This window comes from Bombus vosnesenskii, unplaced genomic scaffold, assembly GCF_011952255.1.
Source record: "Bombus vosnesenskii isolate JDL3184/JDL3185 unplaced genomic scaffold, Bvos_JDL3184-5_v1.1 scf7180000013273, whole genome shotgun sequence".
Classification (NCBI taxonomy): domain Eukaryota; kingdom Metazoa; phylum Arthropoda; class Insecta; order Hymenoptera; family Apidae; genus Bombus; species Bombus vosnesenskii.
Window position 1 is genome coordinate 3070150 of NW_022882931.1, and position 22530 is coordinate 3092679.

At 37.5% G+C, this 22530-nt stretch overlaps 1 protein-coding gene across 1 annotated transcript in view; it reads left to right on the forward strand.

The window, feature by feature from the left end:
* Positions 1 to 22530, forward strand: part of LOC117231618 — a 137476-nt gene that overhangs the window by 101302 nt on the left and 13644 nt on the right. The window contains exons 4-5 of the mRNA XM_033490218.1: positions 1428 to 1541; positions 20005 to 20075. Of these exons, the coding sequence (XP_033346109.1) occupies positions 1472 to 1541; positions 20005 to 20075 (141 nt within the window). The 5' untranslated portion in view covers positions 1428 to 1471. The remainder of the gene's footprint in view (positions 1 to 1427; positions 1542 to 20004; positions 20076 to 22530) is intronic.

The window sequence follows — 22530 nt, forward strand, 5'->3', positions numbered from 1 at the left end:
GCGAGTCTTGCACGAATAACGTGTGTTGCCGACGAGATCTCGCGGTGATGAGTGTTCTTCTTTTGCCTTGGCCCAATGGTAAATTGCGGAGAAAAGAATTATGCGAATGTCGGAGAACATTTTGTGAATAAGAAGACAGTTTTGGCTGGACTGTGGCCATGTCTTTTTTATTTTCACTGTAGCGGGAACATTTTTTAGAGAAAATGACGCATAATTATTTAGAGTATACATCTACTGGGAAAGTTTTACACGAGGATGCTTCAGTGGAAATTTTATTTTAAATGTTTCATATCGTGCGCAGAATACGGAGGAATTGAACGTTAAGTAGAATAGTACGTATTAGGTCAGTCACCCTATTCTTCGTATGATTATTTCCGTAGAGAGGAAATTGATATTATCAGAACCTGTTTATTCAGAGAAAGTGAATACCAGGAGATTTTTACTTGAGAATGCCTAAAACAATATGAATTTCATTTTGAATATTTAATATTATATACAAAGTATGAAATAATTCAATATTGAATAGAATTGGATGATGTTGGGTCAGACAGCGTGTTGTACTAATTAGTTTGGCAAGGGGGAACTGTTTAACAAAAGCTATTTACTGAAAATGTTGGAATATTTTTACACAAGAATACTTCAAACACTTCGCATTTCATTTCAGATGTTTGATATTCTGTGCAGAATACGAAGCTATTGAACGTTAAGTAGAATATGACGATATTGGATCAGACATCGCGTTCTACTTATTGTTAGTCTAGTAAAGAGGAGCTGGATGTTATCAGGAATTGTTAATCTCCTGAAATGTCAATAGTTTCTGTATGTTGGAGTTTCTCAAGGCGTTTCTATAATAGTACCTATAATAGGAAAATGTATTCATCGCCCATAAATCATACTCGAGCTTATGTAATTAAATATTTAAATAATATAAGTATTATATTATTATATTACATAAATATTATAAATATAAAATATGTAAATATTAAAACATCTAAATTCATAAAATAATTAATTACTTTGTATTCCTGATGGATTATTTTGAAAAATGGATTACGATTGACGTAAATGTTTCATATTTAGAAACATACTCGTACTTCACTTCATTTAAGATGAGATAACGGGGTGCAGTCAAGAAAAGACGTAATTTATTAACTCGAGTCAAATTCAGTTGTCATAATTTCGCCGAAAATCGCGTCATTAATTGCGGAAATACCGATAGAACAAAGACGTTGAACTTGGTTAAACGTTAATTTCTATATAATTAACGGATCTGTTCTCCGTGTAAAAATAAATACAATTTATTCTTTAATAATCAAATGTAAATTGAGTCTGGAATACATGCACAAAAAACTTATCGAATATTTATATTAATGTAATTTTTATTTCGAATGTCTGTTATTTCTGACAATGTTTTCATTCTGTTTCAGCGTTGAGCCTGCTATGTGTAAAGAAATTCTCCGGCAGCGGCACGATGCTGGAAGCACCGCCCGGAAGTCGAGAGGACCTGGTGGAGGCAGCACGAACACCATGCACACCCACAGGTTAGTCATTCCACGATTTACCGCGAACTTTAAATGAAAATTTACAACATTCTCAAACGTAACAATTCCCACGGGGACATCTCATAAATTAACTAAATAAATAACTATAACGAGGTAGTACCGCGTATGTGCCAGAATAGTAACGTGAGTTAAAATTCTCAGAAACATAAAGGAGACGAATTATCATATCTAAACGTTCAATTTCAGTGCACAAACGAATTGGTTGAACGTTCCAGGATGAAATATCAAGCTTGTGTTTATCATAAAGTTTAAATTGACACTCGTGTGGGCATCTAGAAGTTTTGACTCAACCCGTAAATTCCACAGATAGATAATGGAAATGGTGAAAATAGTACGACACCGTTGGTATAGTTTCCCGGAGTTATTGCCCGGAGTACATTTCCATTCGTATCAATTCCGTGGATTCTGGAGTTCGTAGTTTTCACATTGAGTCGGTAAATTTCAATCTTTACTAGGAGGGTGCATAGTAATTTCAACTTCGACTCGTTTCGCCGATCGTTAAAACGTACAGCTGTCGTTGGAAATGTTGGTTAGGACTGGGGAAAAATGTTCGGTGCGTGGTTAACCGCACCTAAAACGTACCGAATTGCGAGTGATTAACCCAGTTTCCGTACCGTAATTAAAGTTTAGGCCGTTTGTAAATCTGAATGCAAAAACAATGTGCTGCCCCGGATACCCTGGCGGAAATACTCTCTCACCCCCAAAATATTTTTGCAGCGTTGTTTACTGCCACCTACATCCCATCGCACGCATTTTCTCCTCCTGCTCGTGGCTTTGGGGTCATGCGTTTACGTGAAAACGCGTTTCTTTTTTGGAACAATAAAAACCGGCGAGTACTCGTAAAGATGAGACGGCGATTTCATTTTCAAAAAATTTCCAGGAAATTAAATTCCATCAAACTACTGGAGCAGGAGGAGGGGATCAGCTTACCGTGGAACAATTAATTATTCATGATACATTTCTTTTTCAATTCCTAACGAGCAATCTCGAAATGAGAAACGAACCGACCATTTGCTAAATGAAAGCAGGGACGAAAGTAGGAAAACGAGACCTCGAATCTTCCGGTGAATAAGATTGACGAATCAATCGAGTTCAAACCGCGATTGTTCAACGTCCGAAAAGGAGACAGGATCTTCGTGAATAGCGTTCGGTTATTTCATGGGACAACAGGTGCCGATATTGCACGCGGACATTTTTAGGATTGCATTGTTACCTGTCCTTTTCATCATTCCCTGCGCTTTCATTTGTATTCTCTGTCTATTCACGACTACCAGAAGCCGAATTACCCATAGAAATTGCGTCGATCATCGTGATCCAATCACTGGAAATCGTTCTATTATAGTTTCACGCTTCTCTTCGGCTTTACCCGTGCCCCGTTTCCTTTGCTTGATAAAAGTCTGACAATAAAGCTGAATGAAGGAAGAACAGGGGTTTGGATCGATGATTCCCATACTTCCTGCTGGCATCATTATCGCCGCAGGCCTGCGACGTAACAGAGAGCCAATGGGCGGTTCTTTTTATCTAGATAGAGCGTCAGGATATCGTGATGATTGACGGTCTGACTTCGTGCTGTGTCAGCTGTGAGACAGATGCTTTTTATCGACTCACCGAACGGCCAGTTTTTGGTTCCCCGCGATCGCTGGTTAACTTTCTCGTTTAAATTAACTCGATTCATCGATAAAATGAAACAGGCAGAATGAGACAATACCGCGATATAAATAAAGAAGAATGGAATAAAAGGGAACAGTCTGGATGGACTAGAAAAGCACCTACAGTTTTAAGAACATATTATTAGATTCAAGGACACTCGTGAAGGATCTAAAAATAAAGCAACCTTTCCCTAGTAATTTTAGAAGTTACAGAGGACGCGATGGAAGCGACGCGTTCGACACGTAACCAACTTTGGTCTCGCAGTAGAAAGGGACGGCGCGAGTCAGACAAGCCGAACCCGTTCTTGCACGAGGTTGTACCGTTATTTATAGCAAGAAACATCAATTTCGCGACACGTTGCTGAAAGTTTGATAAACCCTTGACGATTTATCAACGCGTTGAAAATGATTATTTTCGTCGTGGTACCGAAGAGAGTGTGGAAGCTACCATCCACGACATTCGCTCTCTTGACACTTTTTCTCTGTCTCGCGTCGACGACCATTAATTATACGAACGTTGCGGTCCTCTCGTCACGTGGTAACCTGGTTCATAAATTGAAAGACCTATGCGAGAAGCCAAAAAACCGAACACGTCATGAAATCATTTGATCGACTTTGGTCGAAGCTGTTTGAAAGCTAGCTATCTTAGACTTAGGGTATCGAGACGGTAATTGACACCACTTTCACGGCTAAACCGCTTTCCAATTTTCTCCTTATTTTCACGACGTAATAACTTAGCAAGCTTGACGGCGTTTAGTCGCCGCGGCGTGGCGCGCTGTGAAAGCTGGTTGTGGAGGGGTGCTTGCTTCCAGAGAGCTGCTGGTAATGGCTACGTATATATAGACACTTCTTTACAAGGCGGTGCGATAAGCTCTCATTGGCGACCGAAGCGTAATCACTACGGCTTCCTGAAATAGCCTGAACCATCGTCCCCTCACACCTTTCGATCTTGTCGTTTCCCTTTCCTGGAATCCTTGGCGGAAGAACTTCGATCGGCGTGTAACAGCGTCCCGTACGCATGGAACATTGTCATTGATGACTCAACTTTTGATCTTTCTTCGTACGATGCTAATTTTGATCGTCGAATTTAGAAATATTTGGAATTAGACACTCTGTCATTTGTAGATCTAGCGTGTTTTTTTTACAAAAGAATACAAAACGTTAAAATCAGGTTAAGACGAAGGATTTGAAGTCAGAAATTTTTGAAAGTTAGATAAATTATGTTCCCTTTCGATATCTCGAGGCTAACATGTAAATTTAACTCTTGTGGCTGCATCATCTTTGTCACCGGCATCGAATATTCGCTTTATAAAATGTATAAAAGCAATACCTAAGAAGATTTACCTAAAAATCAATATTCTTTACATATGTATATAGTTTGATAAAATAATAATACGTATACATAAAATATCGGTATAAATCAAAGTTGACTGCTGTTGTCCGAGAGTTAAATTATACCCATTTATATCATTTTATTGTGCAACGTCAAAGCGTTGGTGGTAACAATATCGCACCATATATCGTCGGAATATTCCTCGAATAGCTTAATACCAAACTGCGCAGTGGTTATCGAGAGCAATTATCATTTGTCCTGGCTACCTTAACGCGATGGTTCCCACATGACAAAGCGTGCCCATTTCCTCCGCTTGCAAACATTTGTCCGGGGGCGAGGATTGATTCTTTCCTCCCTCTCTGTAGGTACACATAAGTTAGTATAATTGAAACGAGTGGTTCATTACACTTCTGTAATCAATACACAGGTTATTCCTGTAAAGGAGCAGCAGGAACGTTACCAAGATAATCCGATTCCTCCATTATCACCGATAAACCATAGCTGATACATATTAACAGTGATGAGCTGACGTCGATGAATGAATATTTTTAAAAGGATAATTTCTATACCTCGATACTTTCATATATATCACAATCGATTACACACCTTAACTCGACGCGGACAATCGATTTTCTCTACCAGCTCGGAGCTTTCGTATCGAAAATACCGTATGCAAATTCAAGTATCCGTAAATTTTATTTATCCTGTCATATATCCTTTCCATTGATAGAAGAAAACTCTGGATCATGCTCGCCAGGGATTTTACCCGGATACAGAGGGAAAAGTTTGCACGATAATCGATAATCGATAGTCAGCCAGTGGAGGCTATCTCGTTTAAAAGATCCTACCATGTGACTGTTGTATTATTAATTTCGACGATCAGAAGCTACATATTCCACGGGTTTTCTATTGGCTGTTTCATGAGCTTCGAAGATCTTGCTCCGTCGGTTTACATATTAACGCGTTGCAGCTTATGCGTGTACTGGTGGTTCGCTTTCATACCCTCGTTACCATCGATGTATTGGCGGGATCAGTCGTAAAACGATCTCTAACGTTGATTTGTGTTTGCTATCGGGAAATTTATCTCCATCTTCCTTCCGATATGATATCGATCATCAGACTGCTCGGTTTGAAAGAACGACCGCGTAAATTATTCCACTGTGGATGCATGTTGCTGTACCAACGAAGCGGAAATTGAAGTATCCTTCAAATAATAGCGACAACTTTCGGCTAAGTGACACCGTAATTTTCTTTAGAGACTGCCGCTGTCCCCACTCAAGATATTAGAAAAGTTCGTCGACATAATATAAGTTACGAAAGTGGTCGTGGCGAGAAATAAAGGGGCTATTTTGTTTCAAAATACGATTACGTAAAATGAGAAACGTCGCGAGTCGTTACGATCCATCAGTACTTACTCTTTTTATTAAGCAATATCAACCGAGTAATTACTCCTTAACTAACAATTACGGTGGCTCATTACCGAGCAACAAACAAAGAACGTCTCATCGTCTGTCCGAGTTTCAAGAAAATTGTGTCAAACCGGACTGTTCCTGTAAATTTTAAGGAGTTTAATTCCGCGTAATTGCCTAAGTTTTCGCCATAGCCTGCGGACATTGATTCGGAGACGACGTTAAGTAAGAATGGGAACAGTAAGAAAGGAACGAAAGCTGCTGGAAAGTTTTTAAGATCGAAGGTTTTTTATTTGCAAAGTCAGCCGTGAACGCGCCAGCCTTTTACCGAATGATCGTTATTTACTTTTCCACGAGGAGGTTCGGTTAGCATAGAGGGATAGAGAATGGTTGGAAAAAGTAGTCTACTGTTCGCTCGAATCGAAGACATTTTGATTTATGGCTGGAAAATGGAAATCTCGCGTTAGAACCCAGGTCGGGCCCCATGGGGGTAACCTGGTTTTTGGGCGCGGTTCAAACGGCATCGAATGGATATCCGATCTTTTTCCTCTGTCAGGATGTATGACAACGCTGAAGAATGTTAAAAAAGATATGGTGACAGGTTTGATCGATACAAAATTTTACTTGCTTCCTCTCCTGAGAAAGAGAAAAATATTTTTATTATATGAAATATTTCATGAAAAGTATTACACATAATCCTTTTATTGCTCGTAATATTTCATGAAAAATAATCAATTCTACAGTATGTTCACATTATATCCTATAAAAATTGATTTATTGTTCCCGTGTAGATAGTACTACGTGGTTATATAAAGGTAAACTAATAAGAATGAAATTTTCTAAATGAGATTGAATCAATCCTCTATCAACGTGCTCAATAAAGTTGGCTTTAATTAAGAAATAAAATAATTTAGGCATTACATATTTTGACGAAAATTAAAAAATAATTGAGATTTCTATAAAGGCTATATTAAGAGCAAAACTGATCTAACTTATAATTAATTAAATAATCCTATTGGTGATGTATGTCATCTCTTGAAACGTGTCTAAACTCACACACCCTTCAGCTCGAGAGCTGCAGGGTAAGTTTCCCAATTTTGGACTATGTCGGCGGTCATCGATCCATAAATTTAGTTAAGGGCCGGAACGATGTTCTGCACGAAAAGATTCGAAAGTGAAGCTGGTTGGACAACTTGATTAGCGTAACTTTGCTTGCGAATAGTTCCAGTATTCTCGATGTAATAATTCAAAGAAAACTACGACTACTCTTACGTCAAAACCCACCAAATATTAGCATCAAAATTAGGAAGATGTATAAACAAAAGGATCTTTGTAAATCTGATAAAATCCTCTTCAATTAGAACCAGATAAGGAGACATTATCAAAACGTGATTTATCACACGTTATTGATTTTCATGTTGATGCAAGAAAACCACATTTCCTAGGGAGCAAAGGAACGCGATAACAGAATCCAATTAGGCGACACTTGGATGACTCATGAAGCTTGCAACAAGAAAGCGAGGCCGCTTTGTTAAGAGCACGCCGGCAGCTTTCTAAGGACTACTTCTTGAACTTTCGCCTTGTTTCGCGGTTTGAAACCAGCAACGTCGTGTCCATCATGAAGAAAGGAATAACAAAGAGACACAATTTCTCGTTTCTTACATTTTCCGCTTCTTCCTAATTTTCGTCATTATCTGGCCATTATTGCTTGACAGACGTCAGCGAAAGATGAAAACCACTAGAAGAGTCCAATGAAAAGAGAGAAGTTAGGAGAACATGCGGTTGCGCAGCGTTCGGGGAGAAAGGACTGGAATGTTGACCTCATTAATGAAAGATCGACCACGGGGAAGTACAATTGCGCCGCTTAAGAGCTTATTACGTCAACTGCCAGCCTTATTGCCGACGGAGATTTATGGCACGCATTCTAATAACTGGAGTAGCGTTCTAGTTGATCCAGAGAGAGCGTTCACTCGGCGCGCTACCCAGCGAATAATGCGCTTCTTGTAGCCTCTGACAGATACACTGGGGTGTGTACAACTTTGGTAGCTTGTACTCTTAGGAAAAAAGCCTGGGGATCGTTCGTTTCTCCCTCGAAAATTTTCGTAAACTTGCCACGTGGTACATATTTTATCCAGTTTGATAAATGCGTACCAAGGCAAAGATATAAATCTTGCCATGTTAAGAACCATGATCCCGCAGGAATACGAAATAAGTACTGAAATATAGGTGTACTCGGAGTTTGAAGAAAGAAGTGCTTGATATTTATCTTCTTTTATGCGAAACCGATTCGCCTTATCCAGGAAGAACGTTCAAGTGAGACCAGAAACGATTCTGGTTGTATGTTTCTGAAGATCCACAGAAGGAGAGTAGGACGACATCGAGTAAACTATGAATGATTCATCAGGATATGCTAACCACGTCTGCGTCCCGCAGTACTTCGCTAGCAGAGAAATCCTAGAAGCTTCCGTTTGTGATTGGTAAATGTCATACGTCGAACTAATTGCATCGAGGAAGTTGCGAGAGTAAGCGCGAGAAGGAAATCGGGAAGGGAAAGCTCAAAACTCAATCAATACTCGCTGATGAACGGTCCAATGGCTATTGCCACCGTGCCGGCATATATAGACGATTCGAGCAGTGTTCTATGAATTATTTAGCGTTAGTCAAGTGGCCCTCCGTGTATTTGCCCTCAAACCGAAACGAGCTTCGTGCTATTCGAGAAGCTCGCTTGATTTCACCGACCCTAATCCATCGCTTCTATCAGTGTGAAATGGCGTAACTGGCTTCATTCATTCAACCAAGTTCGGAACGATCGGGAGCTGCAACGCTAGTTCGAGTTATTACTCGATCCTTGAACGCCTATTATTCGACTAGTTTGATCGTTTTAACGTTAGGAATAATTTATCTCAATGTGCTGTCAGAGTGATGGATGAGGGACAGGGTCGATCTAAATTGAAGAGAAAATTAGGCAGAACATTCTTTGATGGGCAGCATGGAGAATAGATGAGGAAAATTTAATTTTTAACCTTGAATAGAAGGAAATCTAAGTGTCATTCAAAAAATTGTACAAGAAGAATCTTTTCCTTCAAAGATTAAGGGCGAATGTGACAGAAAGATGTAACTTTTTAGAACGACTGCTGAGTTTTTATCATTTTTCTGTTATCGTTATTGGAGCATAGAATGCTATTATAAATTGAACTACATATCTCATTGAGAAATTATGCCTGACCTTTGATCATTTGTATTGTTATATGTATATTGCATTCATTATTAAAAGATTGCGATCTCCAAAGCGTTAATGCTCATCCGGATCATGGTTTGCATGAGTTATGAAGGGGAAACTGGGAACTATTCTGTATCTTTTAATATCGGGAATATCAGGTATAATGTGCATCTACGTTTCAAACTATCGAAAAATCTCGGGTGACGTCGCCCCTTGACCTATCCTTTCCCTCGATATCAAACGCCACAACTTGCCACGCTCTGTTGCCCCCGACAAAATCAATCTCAGACTCTGAAGCTCACTTTTGAGTTACGATCGTATAATGGACCATGAAGACGAGTCTTTGTACTCCTCATATATTTTTCATTTTTCTTGTTCGTCTGTCAAAATCTTTGATAATAAATATTCGAATGGAGATTAATATATTTGACAAGGATGAAAGTGTAATTTCTGGTTACAAATGTAGTATCGTGGACGAAAGGCCTAAGAAATATCGGGCGAACTATGAACAATGTCGCGAGAGCCGAGGCGCCGTCGGGCCCATCAATGTGTCATCGGTCTTTTCAAGTGCATAGTTTCGTGGAAAAGACCTACGTGACCCTGGCCACGAGCGCTTGCAGAACACGTGTGCGGTGGGCCTAGGAAAAAGACAACGGAATGCGGCAACGGCCAGAGCGTTAGTCGAAAAGCAGAGTGCGAGTCGAAAAGCAGAGTGCGAGTCGAGCGGAGACAGAGGTTGCGAGTGGCGTTGCCGAGAGAGTGTGAATTGCGCTGTTTTCTGTGCGTTTGGCGTGAATAGTTCAGGTTGAACAACAATCGTCTTTTTCTGTCTGATTAACATCTCTATTGTCCACTCTTTGTAAACACATTATATCACGATATTACACAAATTACTTAGTATTTTCTTGCTACTTGTAAATATATTGATACTTTAATCAGTTTGTATTAACGATACTTGAGTATTAATAAAATGTAAAAATTAATAGCTATGTTTGCGCTACACGTGTGCTATATATGAACTATGCTAAATGTTGTGAAACCAACAATATGTCATATAAAATTCGTTCAAATGTTGGCTTCCTATTAATTTGACAGTCAAATGAGCTGAAGGTAATGAACTTCCTAAATAGCGAAATTGCCTATAATATGCGACACTTACAGATAACAATGTTTTTGTTATAATTTCCAAAAATGAATTGCATTATGTCATAATATTCTACGAACATAATTCTACAAACATAAATAAGTGTCCACATATTTACCTAGTTCTGCGCGATGATATATGTAAAAAAATTTGGTAAACTGTAGCTAGAACACTATGCTTCATTCACCTTTTTGTAATCAGTACTCCAACTATGAAATTGTGTTTATCGCATGAACACGAAGCGTATATGATTTACTCGAGCGAATAACTACGCGGTTACCAGCGGCTTTGATATTTCCCTTGCGGCGAATAAATTGAAATAGAACTATCTTCGGTTGAATCAGGATAGAACTCCAGGATTATAGCTAGAAATGGATAATTATTTAGATAGAACGAAAGTTCCGCGTGTTCTTAACTCGGCAAACTAGCAGGTGTCTGTAAACAGGAAATCGGGCAAACTCGTGGAAAGTTACGTCTGTTTAAGAAAATTACGTTTGTCCTTATTTGGATACTTCCTATTAACTCGACAAAACATTTTCTATCATCTAACAGCAGACATAATATAATCTACTTGACATAAGTTATTCTTAATATACCTCACATAAAACACGAAGATGTTCAAGTCCTTCAATATTTTCAGTTTTAGGAAACTAATCATTGTCGTTTCGAATGCCAAATGGTCGCACGTTAATATCAACTAATCAAAAAGTAACAAATGCGATTGACTAAAAATTGCATATATCAATTTTACGATAGAACTTAATAATGTGAACAACGAAGATATTGATAACATATTATCTAAACATAAAATATAGATGCGAAAGTATAGATATAAAATGATCCTTACATGTACATGAGGATTTGGTGATTAAATATTCCCAATATCGAGCGCATTAACAGACGTTAAGCTGTAACAAGTTTCGCGAAACTCTGAAGAAGCTTTTCAGAATCACTTATTCATCTAAACGTCGATTAATATCCATCATCGTGCCGCAGATTAATCTACCAATTTACCGAAAATCAATATCTTGTGCTCTTAAATGAATATCAAATTTCGCGGCCAGAGATTACGTCTTTTAAATCCAGGATGAGGAGAGTAGCTCGTCGTCCAAGTTGCTCGAATGAAATATTCGTGGTGAACGGTAAAGGCAAAATCATACAAAATTTTAGGCTAACCTGTCTGGCGACATTATGCTCGAGCCGCGTTTATCAAGAGCTGAGACCTGTGACCTGTGTTTCGGCATAATTTATTCAATGGGTGACCATGCTCGGATCGTGGTAGGATCCGATCTTCCTAATGCAATATTGATTCGATTTCACTGCCACGACGTGTTAGGTCGTAGCGTGCAATTTGCATATGGAACTACACGGCTCGCGGAAACGACCCGCCAACGTACGAACCACGGTGACGTCGTGGCGTTGCACTGTTTGCCATTTGATTGCATGGAAATTGCGTCGACTAGGCGACGTACGCATCAATGACAAGCCTGATTTCCTCGACCCACGCTTCGTTAGAATGCGAGTCACGCTAACTGCGGACCATCCGATGTTTACGTGTATTGTACCTCGTGTATTCGACGTATCTTGCATCTCTTATGAGAAAATGTATGGGCGTTAACGCTTTATAGAGGGATAATGAGAAAGGCAAGGGTATTGACGTGATATTTTGCATTTTGTGCTTGGCAATTGAGAACAGTTGGAACTTAAATTATAAATGTCTTGATATACGATTTTTTATTGTGTTTGCGTAGTTATTGATCTCGTGTAATGTATTCTGTAAATTTGATACAGATTTAGATGTATCGTATGTTTTTAAAGATGGAATCTTTTTATCTACTTGTCTAATTTAACATGGTCAATTATCATAAATTTTAAAAAAATATACATCTTCGGAATTAACAAATGATTTTCGTTTTTACTTATGTCACATTAAAATCCTCCTGTTTAATTGTAAAATGACATTAAAATCCAAAAATCGATAAAAATAAATGTACCATGTTTTCTCTTGTGATCTTCATACTATCAGTGATACGACAATTAACGATATTACAGGAATATTAACGAGCGATTTATTTGAAGTACCAAGTGATGATGGAGATATGAAGATAATATATAAAAAAGGGAACAGAGTTTCAAATAAAATTGACAATGTTGACGCTGACAACTGCGACAGCAATTATCATTTCATTATTATGCAATTATCATTGTAAGCGGCGAAAGGGAAAGTATTAATTTCAAGTGAGTTTGAGCCAAAGAAAGTTGGTCATTCCATGAATAGTTCGCCTGATGATTTGACATTTTGTTCTGATAACGATAATTGATTAATAGAAGATATTCAATCAAACCTGGAAAATTTTAAAGATGAAAGGTAAATAAGTTAAAAATGTACATACGTGTATATACGTACCCATGTACATTGAATCACATACTCGCGTACTTCATAATTAAAACTGAAAACTTGTATTTTACAACGAAGTTGTAACTCATATCTTCTATTTATACTCTTCGTTTATTTACATTCACAGCTTGTTTGTTTATGTCCTTTGTTTGTCTACATTCCTACTCTGTGGAAATGCGGTAATCTACGTGAAACGCAGTGACTAGAAAGGGAAGATAGGCGACAGCCAATTTCCAGATTGATTAATTTCGTTGATAGCGTTCGGGTTATCGTTAGTTAACGTTAATTAACCAACCGCGTTAATGTTCTAATAAAGCAGGCAGGGGGTGGACGTAAAAGATTTTATCAAGGTACAACTGATGAAACCTACTGTAATAAGAACTTCCTGCTCGCATAAACTCCCATTAAAGGAGGAAACAAATTTCTTTTAACGCGAACAACAGTTTACGAGCTTTTTGCGGCGAGTCTCCTCTACGAGTAAGGAAAAGACCGTAGTAAGCGGAAACATCAGGAAGTTCTAAACTCGACGCGCGTACAGGGAAAAAAAGTGAAGAAAAGCCAATTATCTCCGACGCTTCCTAAAATCTTTCGTCCATGAATCGCATTAAGAAGTTTGTTTGTCCTGTTCGAGTGACGGCGGCTAGTTCGAAAAAAGAAAGAAAGGAAGCCAGTGGCCAGGGACAAGAAAAAAGTTTCAACGTTCCCGAATGCCGCCGCGAAGTTCTCTGCAGCCGGATGAAGCAAAACCAATTAACATGCAGACGCGAAACTTAAGGAACTCTGACAAATGCATAAAATTTGCATCTACACGGGAAATTACAAGCGGGTTCCGAAACTAGCGGCTCGCAAAGTAAACGCATGTATTGTTTGCACGAATGACGTAAGCAGCCTCTGCAGTTCGATGAATTCTCTATACGCCGTTTACGCGATTCTAACGATCTACCAACGACATTTCAAAGCATCTAAACAAACTTTCTCATGGACCAAAGATAAAATGGAACAAGTAAACGTTTCAATCTATCGATGAATGAAATGTGGTCCGTTTCCAGGTTCGTTGAGACCGCTGTCGAACGAAGTTTTCGCACGAACACAGGGAAAATCGAACGGGGTTTTAGTGGTCGTCAGTACGTACCAACGGCGATAAATTATCCACGAACGAGCAGTGTGATTGCTATTAGCAAGGTGCGACGACAAGGCTTGCAATTATGGCCAGCGGTTCGTTACTGTTAGAACCGCGAATAATTGGACGAATTTGCGGATCAGTGGAGCGGATGCTTGCGAGGCATTAAACGGGTTCCACGACGTTCCATCATCGTGGCCGAATACTTCACATCGGGGACGTTGTTATAATATTAATTCGTCTCCTCTTGGATCGCGTCTTCGAACAATTTACGGGGCTTGATACATCGTAATTGGCTTGCAATCAAGACGTAACCACGTGGCCAATTACCGTGGCTTCGAAAATCCATTTACTGCTGATTATGTTTGCTAATTGCAGTGCCTATATGTTGCTCTATCTTCGTGTATCAGAAGTGCATAAAGTGGGAACGAAATTGTTCATGTCAGTAACAATACTAATAAGACATTTGAAGAAGCTCGAAGACTGGAGTGGAAGAAGGAGGAGATGAAGAATCGTGATATACCGACGTATCCTTAGAGGATGATTTCTGCAATAAATTAAATGAGCTTTACTGCAAGTATAAAAATAACTAACGATTATTTTATTTCAGTAATGAAATTTGAATATTCATACTGGTATTGAATATTCATACCTCTATCTTTCCACCCTTGTAATAATGCTATAAATAAAAATTGCTATAATGTCAACGAAAATGAATAAGAATTTGATTATGAAACTAATTGACAGAATTTTGAATTTGATCATGTGTATTGATAGTAAACCGATAGAACAGATTTGTTGCGGTAACTCATTTTGCACGCTTCACTGTATCGTTCATACCTTTTATCACGCTCTTACAAAAGCATAAATGTCCCAGCGTGTAACGATTCCAGACAATAAATCTCATTTTCGCGTCATATCGCGATTGTTCGAACGCCTGCATACATTTTCGCCGCGGCGGTCGTCAGAGAGGGGGAAAAATAATGGCCATAAATCCACCAAAACGGAAGATGGAGGATGAGGCGAATAGGTCAGCATAGAAAAGTAATTAGCAATAAATCCTCGTAGAGTGAGTACACGTTTTCTTTATGCGCCGCTGGATAACGCATAGTACGGCTTCCGTTGGAACGTGAAACACACCGACGAAGATGAATGTTCACGGAGAAGGTAAGACAAATAAAAAGGAAAACTAAGAAATAATACGTGGAGCACGTGAGAAGAAAAATCGTGACACATCGGTATGCGTTGAAATTTTTTATGACTATCTCAACGCGACATGTTTGCGTCTTTACGAGACGAAAGATATCAGTATGTTTTCTGCTTAAAATGTTATTAAAAAACTATAATAACGAAAATACAATGCTGAATAAATACGTAGAATAACGTCTGGCTAATGATATTCTTTTCTACTGAAGATTTGCTTCTGAAATTCTGGATGTTTCTCTGGATTTCATTCAAAGATTTAATGTGTATCCTTAATTTATATTTAACGTAAGCTTTCGCATTCATGGTAGCATAGGTTTATTATCCGAAATAAATTTCAATTATTATTAAAAAATATCGGTGCAACGAAAATATAACAATAAGTAAACAAGTAGCCATGTCTAATCTATAGCATCCATTTATATTGACGATTATCTCTTACATTTTTACACAGAAAGATTATCTCTTCCAATCATATTCCTTTTATCTTAATCAAAAGATTCAATAATATTTCGTGAATTAATGACTAAAGGTAGCTTTTTTACCAATAGTAGTAAAACATCTTATATTTTTATCTCCGTAAAATTCCGAATCAAAATGGAAGATATAACGTGAAATAAAGCCTCGGTTATCGAACGGAAAATATAAAAGAGGATTTGTATTGGCTGTATTATATCGTTTAAAGCCGATTTCTTAGCAGGGAATATATGTTTGCGTTAGATAAAATAACGTCTAACACGTACAGCTGAATAGAGGAAAGACTTTGCCCGAATATATTCGTCCTCTAATACGGGAAGATATATCAAGCTTGGCTCAGCATCGCTACAAGTTCCTGCGATGCATTCGCATTCCGTACTAGCTCGTTCGGTGACTGAACTCGAATGTTACATCTATCATCGTTGGTTTTCTGGGTTCACAAATCCTTTTAGTCGAACGGTACGCTTTCTGTCAAAAGAAACTACTCAGTGTATCATCACGCATCATTGAAAAATATTTTCTGTCGCTATCTTCTTCATTAAGTCGGATCAGTGAAAGAAACATTCTTTATACGACGATCACACATGATTTGCGCTGGATTCCTCCACATTTATATTAAATTACTCTTCGAATTTTCTATCTCTTGCAGTTCAATGATCATTTTCGCCCGTTTCAAACTTCACCAGCTTTGCACATTTTCGCTATCATTTTCGCTTTAATTTTCTCAGGACCAGTGACTATGTTATTCATTGCCAATGATTATTATTCTATCTGCAAAATCGACGCTCGATCTTATTCCAAGTTCCTTAATGATCACATATTCAAATTTTGTTTAAAGTTTGCAAAATTCGAAGTAACTTCCAAATTTCTTTTTCATTGCCAATGGCTATCATTAAATTTACAAAATAAAGTGTCAGTCTTCTTCCATCTTCTTTATAAACCACACATGAATCAGAGACCATAATTTTGTTTAAGTTCTTATTTGAAATCTTCATTACAAAGTTCAAAGAAACCAAACTCTCTCACAGTCAATGATAATCATACAATCTTCAAAATCAACTCCAATTTTCTTCAAAATTTCTTATCAGTTGCGCGTTCGATCCTCCGATCTCTATCTCGACTTTGTCGAAAATTTCGTTCACAGTAATCCCACACTCGACTACTTCGTTTGGTGATGTATCATATCGAGTTTGGATAGTGGTTGCAGCGTTTCGAGAACGAAATTAAAACGAAAACCGCCAGGATCCGAACGATAATTAACGTTCGTCATGCAGATGAAACGGATGCTACACACGCAAACCATAAACGGAGAAAGAGAAAAAGAGAGGAGATGAGTAATAACGTTACGTAGTGTGTACGCGTGCATTCGGCGGAGGCCATTGGCGCAGAACAGTCGCCAGGATAAATTCATTCGTTATTTCCGACTCGATTGTCCCAGATTTGGTCAAAAGCTACAGCCGGAATTAGCTAACCGGAAACTGGTCCTCCGTAACGTGAACCGCGCCACCGAAAAATTTCAATTGTACCGCAGGAATTGCTCGTTTAATCGTGGAAAACAGCAACAATAATTACCCGGCCTCTGTGTTTTCCTTTTCTCGAAACGCGACTCGCTGTGCCATGCGCTATTTGAGCGATTTGATTAATGGAAATTTAGAAACATCGTGATTCACCGATGCGTGAAAATTTCTGATGGTGAATTGTTGATTAATCACATCTTACTGACGTCATACTGTGAACGAGGACAAATGGGAGAGAGTATGACGATGCAGGAATTAGATCGTCAATGTTTATTATTGACGTCATATTAATTCTTCGTTAATTAGTCGTAATTATAAACAATTGATGGAACTTCTGCTTGTTAGCGAGTAAAAATAATGAGAAATTGTAAATATTTATTATCACATATATACGTATATCAATTTTTGTTCCAATTGATAGTAGCTCAGGTTTATAATGTAATTTAGCAAATGTACTATATGATGGTAAATATTTGTTAATGTTCTCATATTATATCTTAATTGATAATATTCGTGAGAGATCGGAGAAATTTAAGTTAATAATGATTCATGAATTAACTGCCCTCAAATATTGTAGTTTTATTACGGTATATGTGACATATGATAGCGGAAGTGAAATAGGACTGCGACTGTTCAAACAGAACAGGATCATGTTATTTATCAAGACAGTTTGTACATTATAATTCGTCGCGCAGGTAGAACAACGCAATACCTGATCAGACAACTGGAATACCATTTAAATAACGTTACTAAGACTACGATTTAGAAATATTATTAAACTAATATATGAAACCGTACTTAACAAGTATTGCACCGTGTCTCTCCTACCAGATATCAACGAATTTTGTAACTATTTTTATTAAACGTGATAGATTTTGAATCGAATTCATATCCATCGAATATCCATAAAAGCCATCAACCGTGACGTTGTAAAATACGAGCTTCTCGTTCAGAAAAGTCCCGATGCTCGTGGCAAATGACCGGCGTGCCACAATGAAAACCGCGTGTCTCTTCTAAGCGTGAACAATGAACGAAATATCGGCCGATATACCAACGATGGCCGTGTGGCCTTCGAATCCGATTGATTCCTCCAACGAATATCTATCCCGACGTGTGCGTGACGAGTATAACGCGGTCGGGACGAGTGGGACGAAAGATCTTTCGCATGGAAATGAATCGGGATCGAGGCCGAAGTGGCTCTCGTTCATCGACAGACGGCCGCATAGCCTGGGTAATAATTCTGAAAAATTGTTCCGTTCTCTGAGCTCAGTCTGAGATTTTAACGCATAGATCGCCCTCGTTTCTGGATTCCACGTGATATATCGGTGTTTGCAAGTATTCCTTAAGAGGCATTAGGATCGTATATTCTCCAAGTATTGATACAGAATAGATTTCGCGTTCTAGATTGCTTGATGTACTTTAGAATATATATATATATGTACTTTCCTTTTTAATGTCTCTCGTACCATTGATTTTACGTTTCGTGTCTTAAACGAATTTCTTAAGCCTTGTTTAAGTCGTGTGTGCGAATTAAAGTAACAGGATTTCATGTTTGTGTTCGTTCAAGTTTAGTTGATACTGAATAATTTTTCTCTTTTCTGTTGCCTATGATTTAAGATATATATTTATTTTTTCATTTCTTTAGAGTCTATGGTATCTTTGATTCTATACTTCATATCTTAATCGAATTCTTGAAGACTCATTCGACCTCTCAAAGTTAAGAAATTAAGTTTCAGGTACAATGAAAAACAAATGGATTCTAGTGGAAAACTCCACGTCATATCCAATATGGTATGTGCTAAATATTAATACGAATTAGACAATCAATACTTCACAGAAACAGCAATAAAGCTACATTATTCGATAATTATTATTTTATTCAAGTTACAGTTGAAAGAATCGCAGTTCTACTCGGAGTTTGAGACTTGAAATATTCTCTTTCAAGTCAAATAAAATTGTATAAAGTGATTTCAAATGACTTGAATATAGATAAATTAGCTATTCTAAATATTTGTTCTTATTAATATTACATATTAAATTAAATATAAATGTTCTTAAATATTTTTTCAGCTTTTATCGGCAGACTCATAGACTAATTTTTTAAAATGGCATTTCAAGCTCGATCGATCTCGCCGAAGTTTTATCAAAATCCACGGTCCACACCTAATCATTTTCCCATCAATAAACGTTCCTGCTGCCTAAGCGACTACCGCAAGAAAGTTCGTTAAAGTCTTTAAAAAAGTCGCATTAATGTTGGAGTTAAGACCCTGCATAACTAACTGCCGCACCAAACGTGAAATTAGTTTCATCTTCGTTATGCAACGACCAAACTTAACAGCCTGCCAACTTGCCTGCGTTTTAAATCAATCGAACATTTTTTCTATCTTCTGCTGCACCGATGAAAGAAATATCGATGAGAGAAAGGAAGAAATATATATATAGGATGTTAAAAAAGTGGGTGACATATACATAATGTGAATTCAGAAGTTAAGTTCATTGATCTACATATCTACTAATGTATTCTAGAATAAAATTAGATTCTTCATAACTTGGAAAGATGAGGTTCAAATGACTTTCCAAATATCTCTTTCTAATACCTTGACTCGCACCTTATGAATATCGTCCACTTCTTTTTAACGCCCTGTATAATATTTTCATTGATTCTATGGATCGGTACCGTATTGCAATCACCATTCGATACATCGCTATGGCGTTCAAATAGGAAAATCATGGAACAATACCTACGTGCCAGGCAATTTTATGATCGCACCATTCAATTTCCTCGGTTGTATCGAATCGAATAGGAATGGGATACGACGCGTTTGATAAGAAGCTTCTAGGTAGCTCTCGGGCGTAATTGGAACATTGGGCGTAGCGCAGCTGGCTAACTATGCATAACGTTAGTATTCCGCAAGTCGCAGTCGTCAATGGTTGGATCCAATTTAATGTTCTACTCGCTCCTTGGATTTCAGATCTGGACACGATGTTATATGGATACACGAACAACATATATGTGCTGGACCACACTCCTGAATCGCTGCCGGTGAGTACGATTCCGAACAAGCCAGTTAGTCACGGCTGTTACTGCCCGCCCTGCTCCACCCTTCTGTTCGCTCGTTTAAGTCGATTGCACGGATCATAATTGCATGCCACGGTCACCAAATTAATATGATTGTTAAACTTATACAACGACCGCCATTTTAAATTGAAACTAGAACTAGTTAGAGGAAATATAACCGATTGATGGATTAAGTAAAAATGACTTTGAATATGAAGATCATAAGAGAGAGGCATGTTAAGTCACATTTTTTATTTTTCATATGAGGACTGTACGGTAAATAAATCTATTTCTGTTGATTTTTTAATTTTTATCTTATTTACTTTTTTACTGTACTTTTACAATTTTTTTATATTTCAAGTCAATTACATAACAAATTCACATCGAGAATAATTTCATGTTCCTCAAATCGAAGTCAATGGAAGTATGAGAAGTGCAAATTTATAAAATTATTAGATCGAAGTACGAATTTTTTATTCGACTTAAACGAGTTATCGAAGATTATAGGAGTTGTTCCTCGAGTTTAATGATACAAAAGGCGATAGTTCCTACGACACAATAGCAAGAACAATGTAGCTTGTCTTCGATTCACGTTCGTCACGATCAGAAAATAATCAGACTCCGGCCGATTCGATGCGAATTTAATTAAATTCAACGATGGTGTATCGTTCGACTTTGTTTCCAATTAAAACTCGCAGTTGCGTATTTTGATTAACAGTAAAATTTAATAATGAACACGTGTACACGAAAGAGGTAACCAGGAATTTCTCGGGACAATTCCCGGGGACGCGTAAATTTCGTGGATAAATTGAATCGATACGTGTTGTCGCAATAACAAGGTGCGAACTACAACGAAACTGAAACAGACATATACCACGTGCACCACATGCATTCCAATTTTTGAATGAATTGCTGTTATCTTCCTAACTATCTATCTAACTAACGAAGCAAGAGGGAAGAAAAACAAATTTTCATTAGTTTGGAGAGATGTGAGATATCGTTTTCTCAAATAAAATTTTGCCTGCATCCATGTACACTCTTATTTATATGTATTAGGGAGATACTCAAAAAAAAACTTAAAGAATCAATATAAAATTATCAAAATGTTTAAAAATGATCTCATTTCAAAAGTTAGACTATACACATTTAATATTATAATAATAATCTCATTAATCTGTCACGTCTGTGGACCATTATTTTGGTCAATTTTTACATCCACATTATACATTATTACATTTATCAAAAAATCGAAAAATACAAAGATTTTTTTATTAATAATCGTATTAGTATCATAAGTTCTTTTTTAATGTGATTAATATCAATCGATAATAAAATCAAATTTAATTGATAATATTTAGCTATAAATATAAACTTCGCAAAATATTTCACATCCGTAGTCAAAAAATGACGAAACGCTGCGGAAGCTTATAGAAAACGCAGACTCGTAAAAAGTGTACTGGCAATAAAAATGGGCACGTGTCAGTTTCATGCGCAGCTTGGTTCACGTAACGCGATCTATTTTACCTTTCGAATTAATCATTGGTTAAACCATGTGTGGTGTGTGCATATCATTGTCTTCCGAACGAACCACTCCACTCAATTATCCACAACGTAACGGGCTACGAAGAATAGGGAAATCGTAGAAATGAAACGCGGCCGTGTATATGAATTAAGTTAATTAGTTGTCGAACAAATAAAGCCTGTTCGTTAACAGCAATCAGTTTTGGTTTCTGATGCAACGGTAGGGTTACAAGTTGAATTAATGGATCGAGTAGTGCATACATCCCCAGTCAAAAGCCAGTTGTTGCGTGTGCTTTAAAACTGGAGACAGTTAAAAAGTAAAGTACGCGAATTAATATTTTACATGTCAAAAAAAATATTTAACGTATAAAATGCTATTGTATTAAAATTTTTGCCATAAAATTCATATAATATTTAAACTTCATAATTAAATACTAAATTCTTTTAATTAATTTACTTTAAATACTAAAAGATGCTAGGTGTGTTAAAATTTATACTATAAAAACCCATGATTATTTTTCTAAGTTCTAATTTACGTTAAATATTAAAATTTTATCAAGTGTGAAACGTGTCCTAAGACATTCATTCTCCGAAAATTCATCAGAAATCGCAGTAGAGTAATTTGTCTGATGATGATTTTTATGAGAAAAATTTGAATTTGTTGTCGGAATTTAGGTAACCCATCAAAGGATACTGTTACCAGGGACGTAATTAGAAGTAGAAAATTGATAGAAGATCTTTATTAGAAGCCACGTGCGACCGGAATTAGCTAGAAGGGTCGGTAGTCTGTAATCGTGGCATTGTCCCTTTTTGCTGGAGCTATCGTCGCTGAAGACGGAACAAAAGCTATCAGAAAGCTTTATCCTTGCTTCGATCGTTGTCTTCATTAACCGTCTGTGGTTTGTCGCTCATTTAGCCA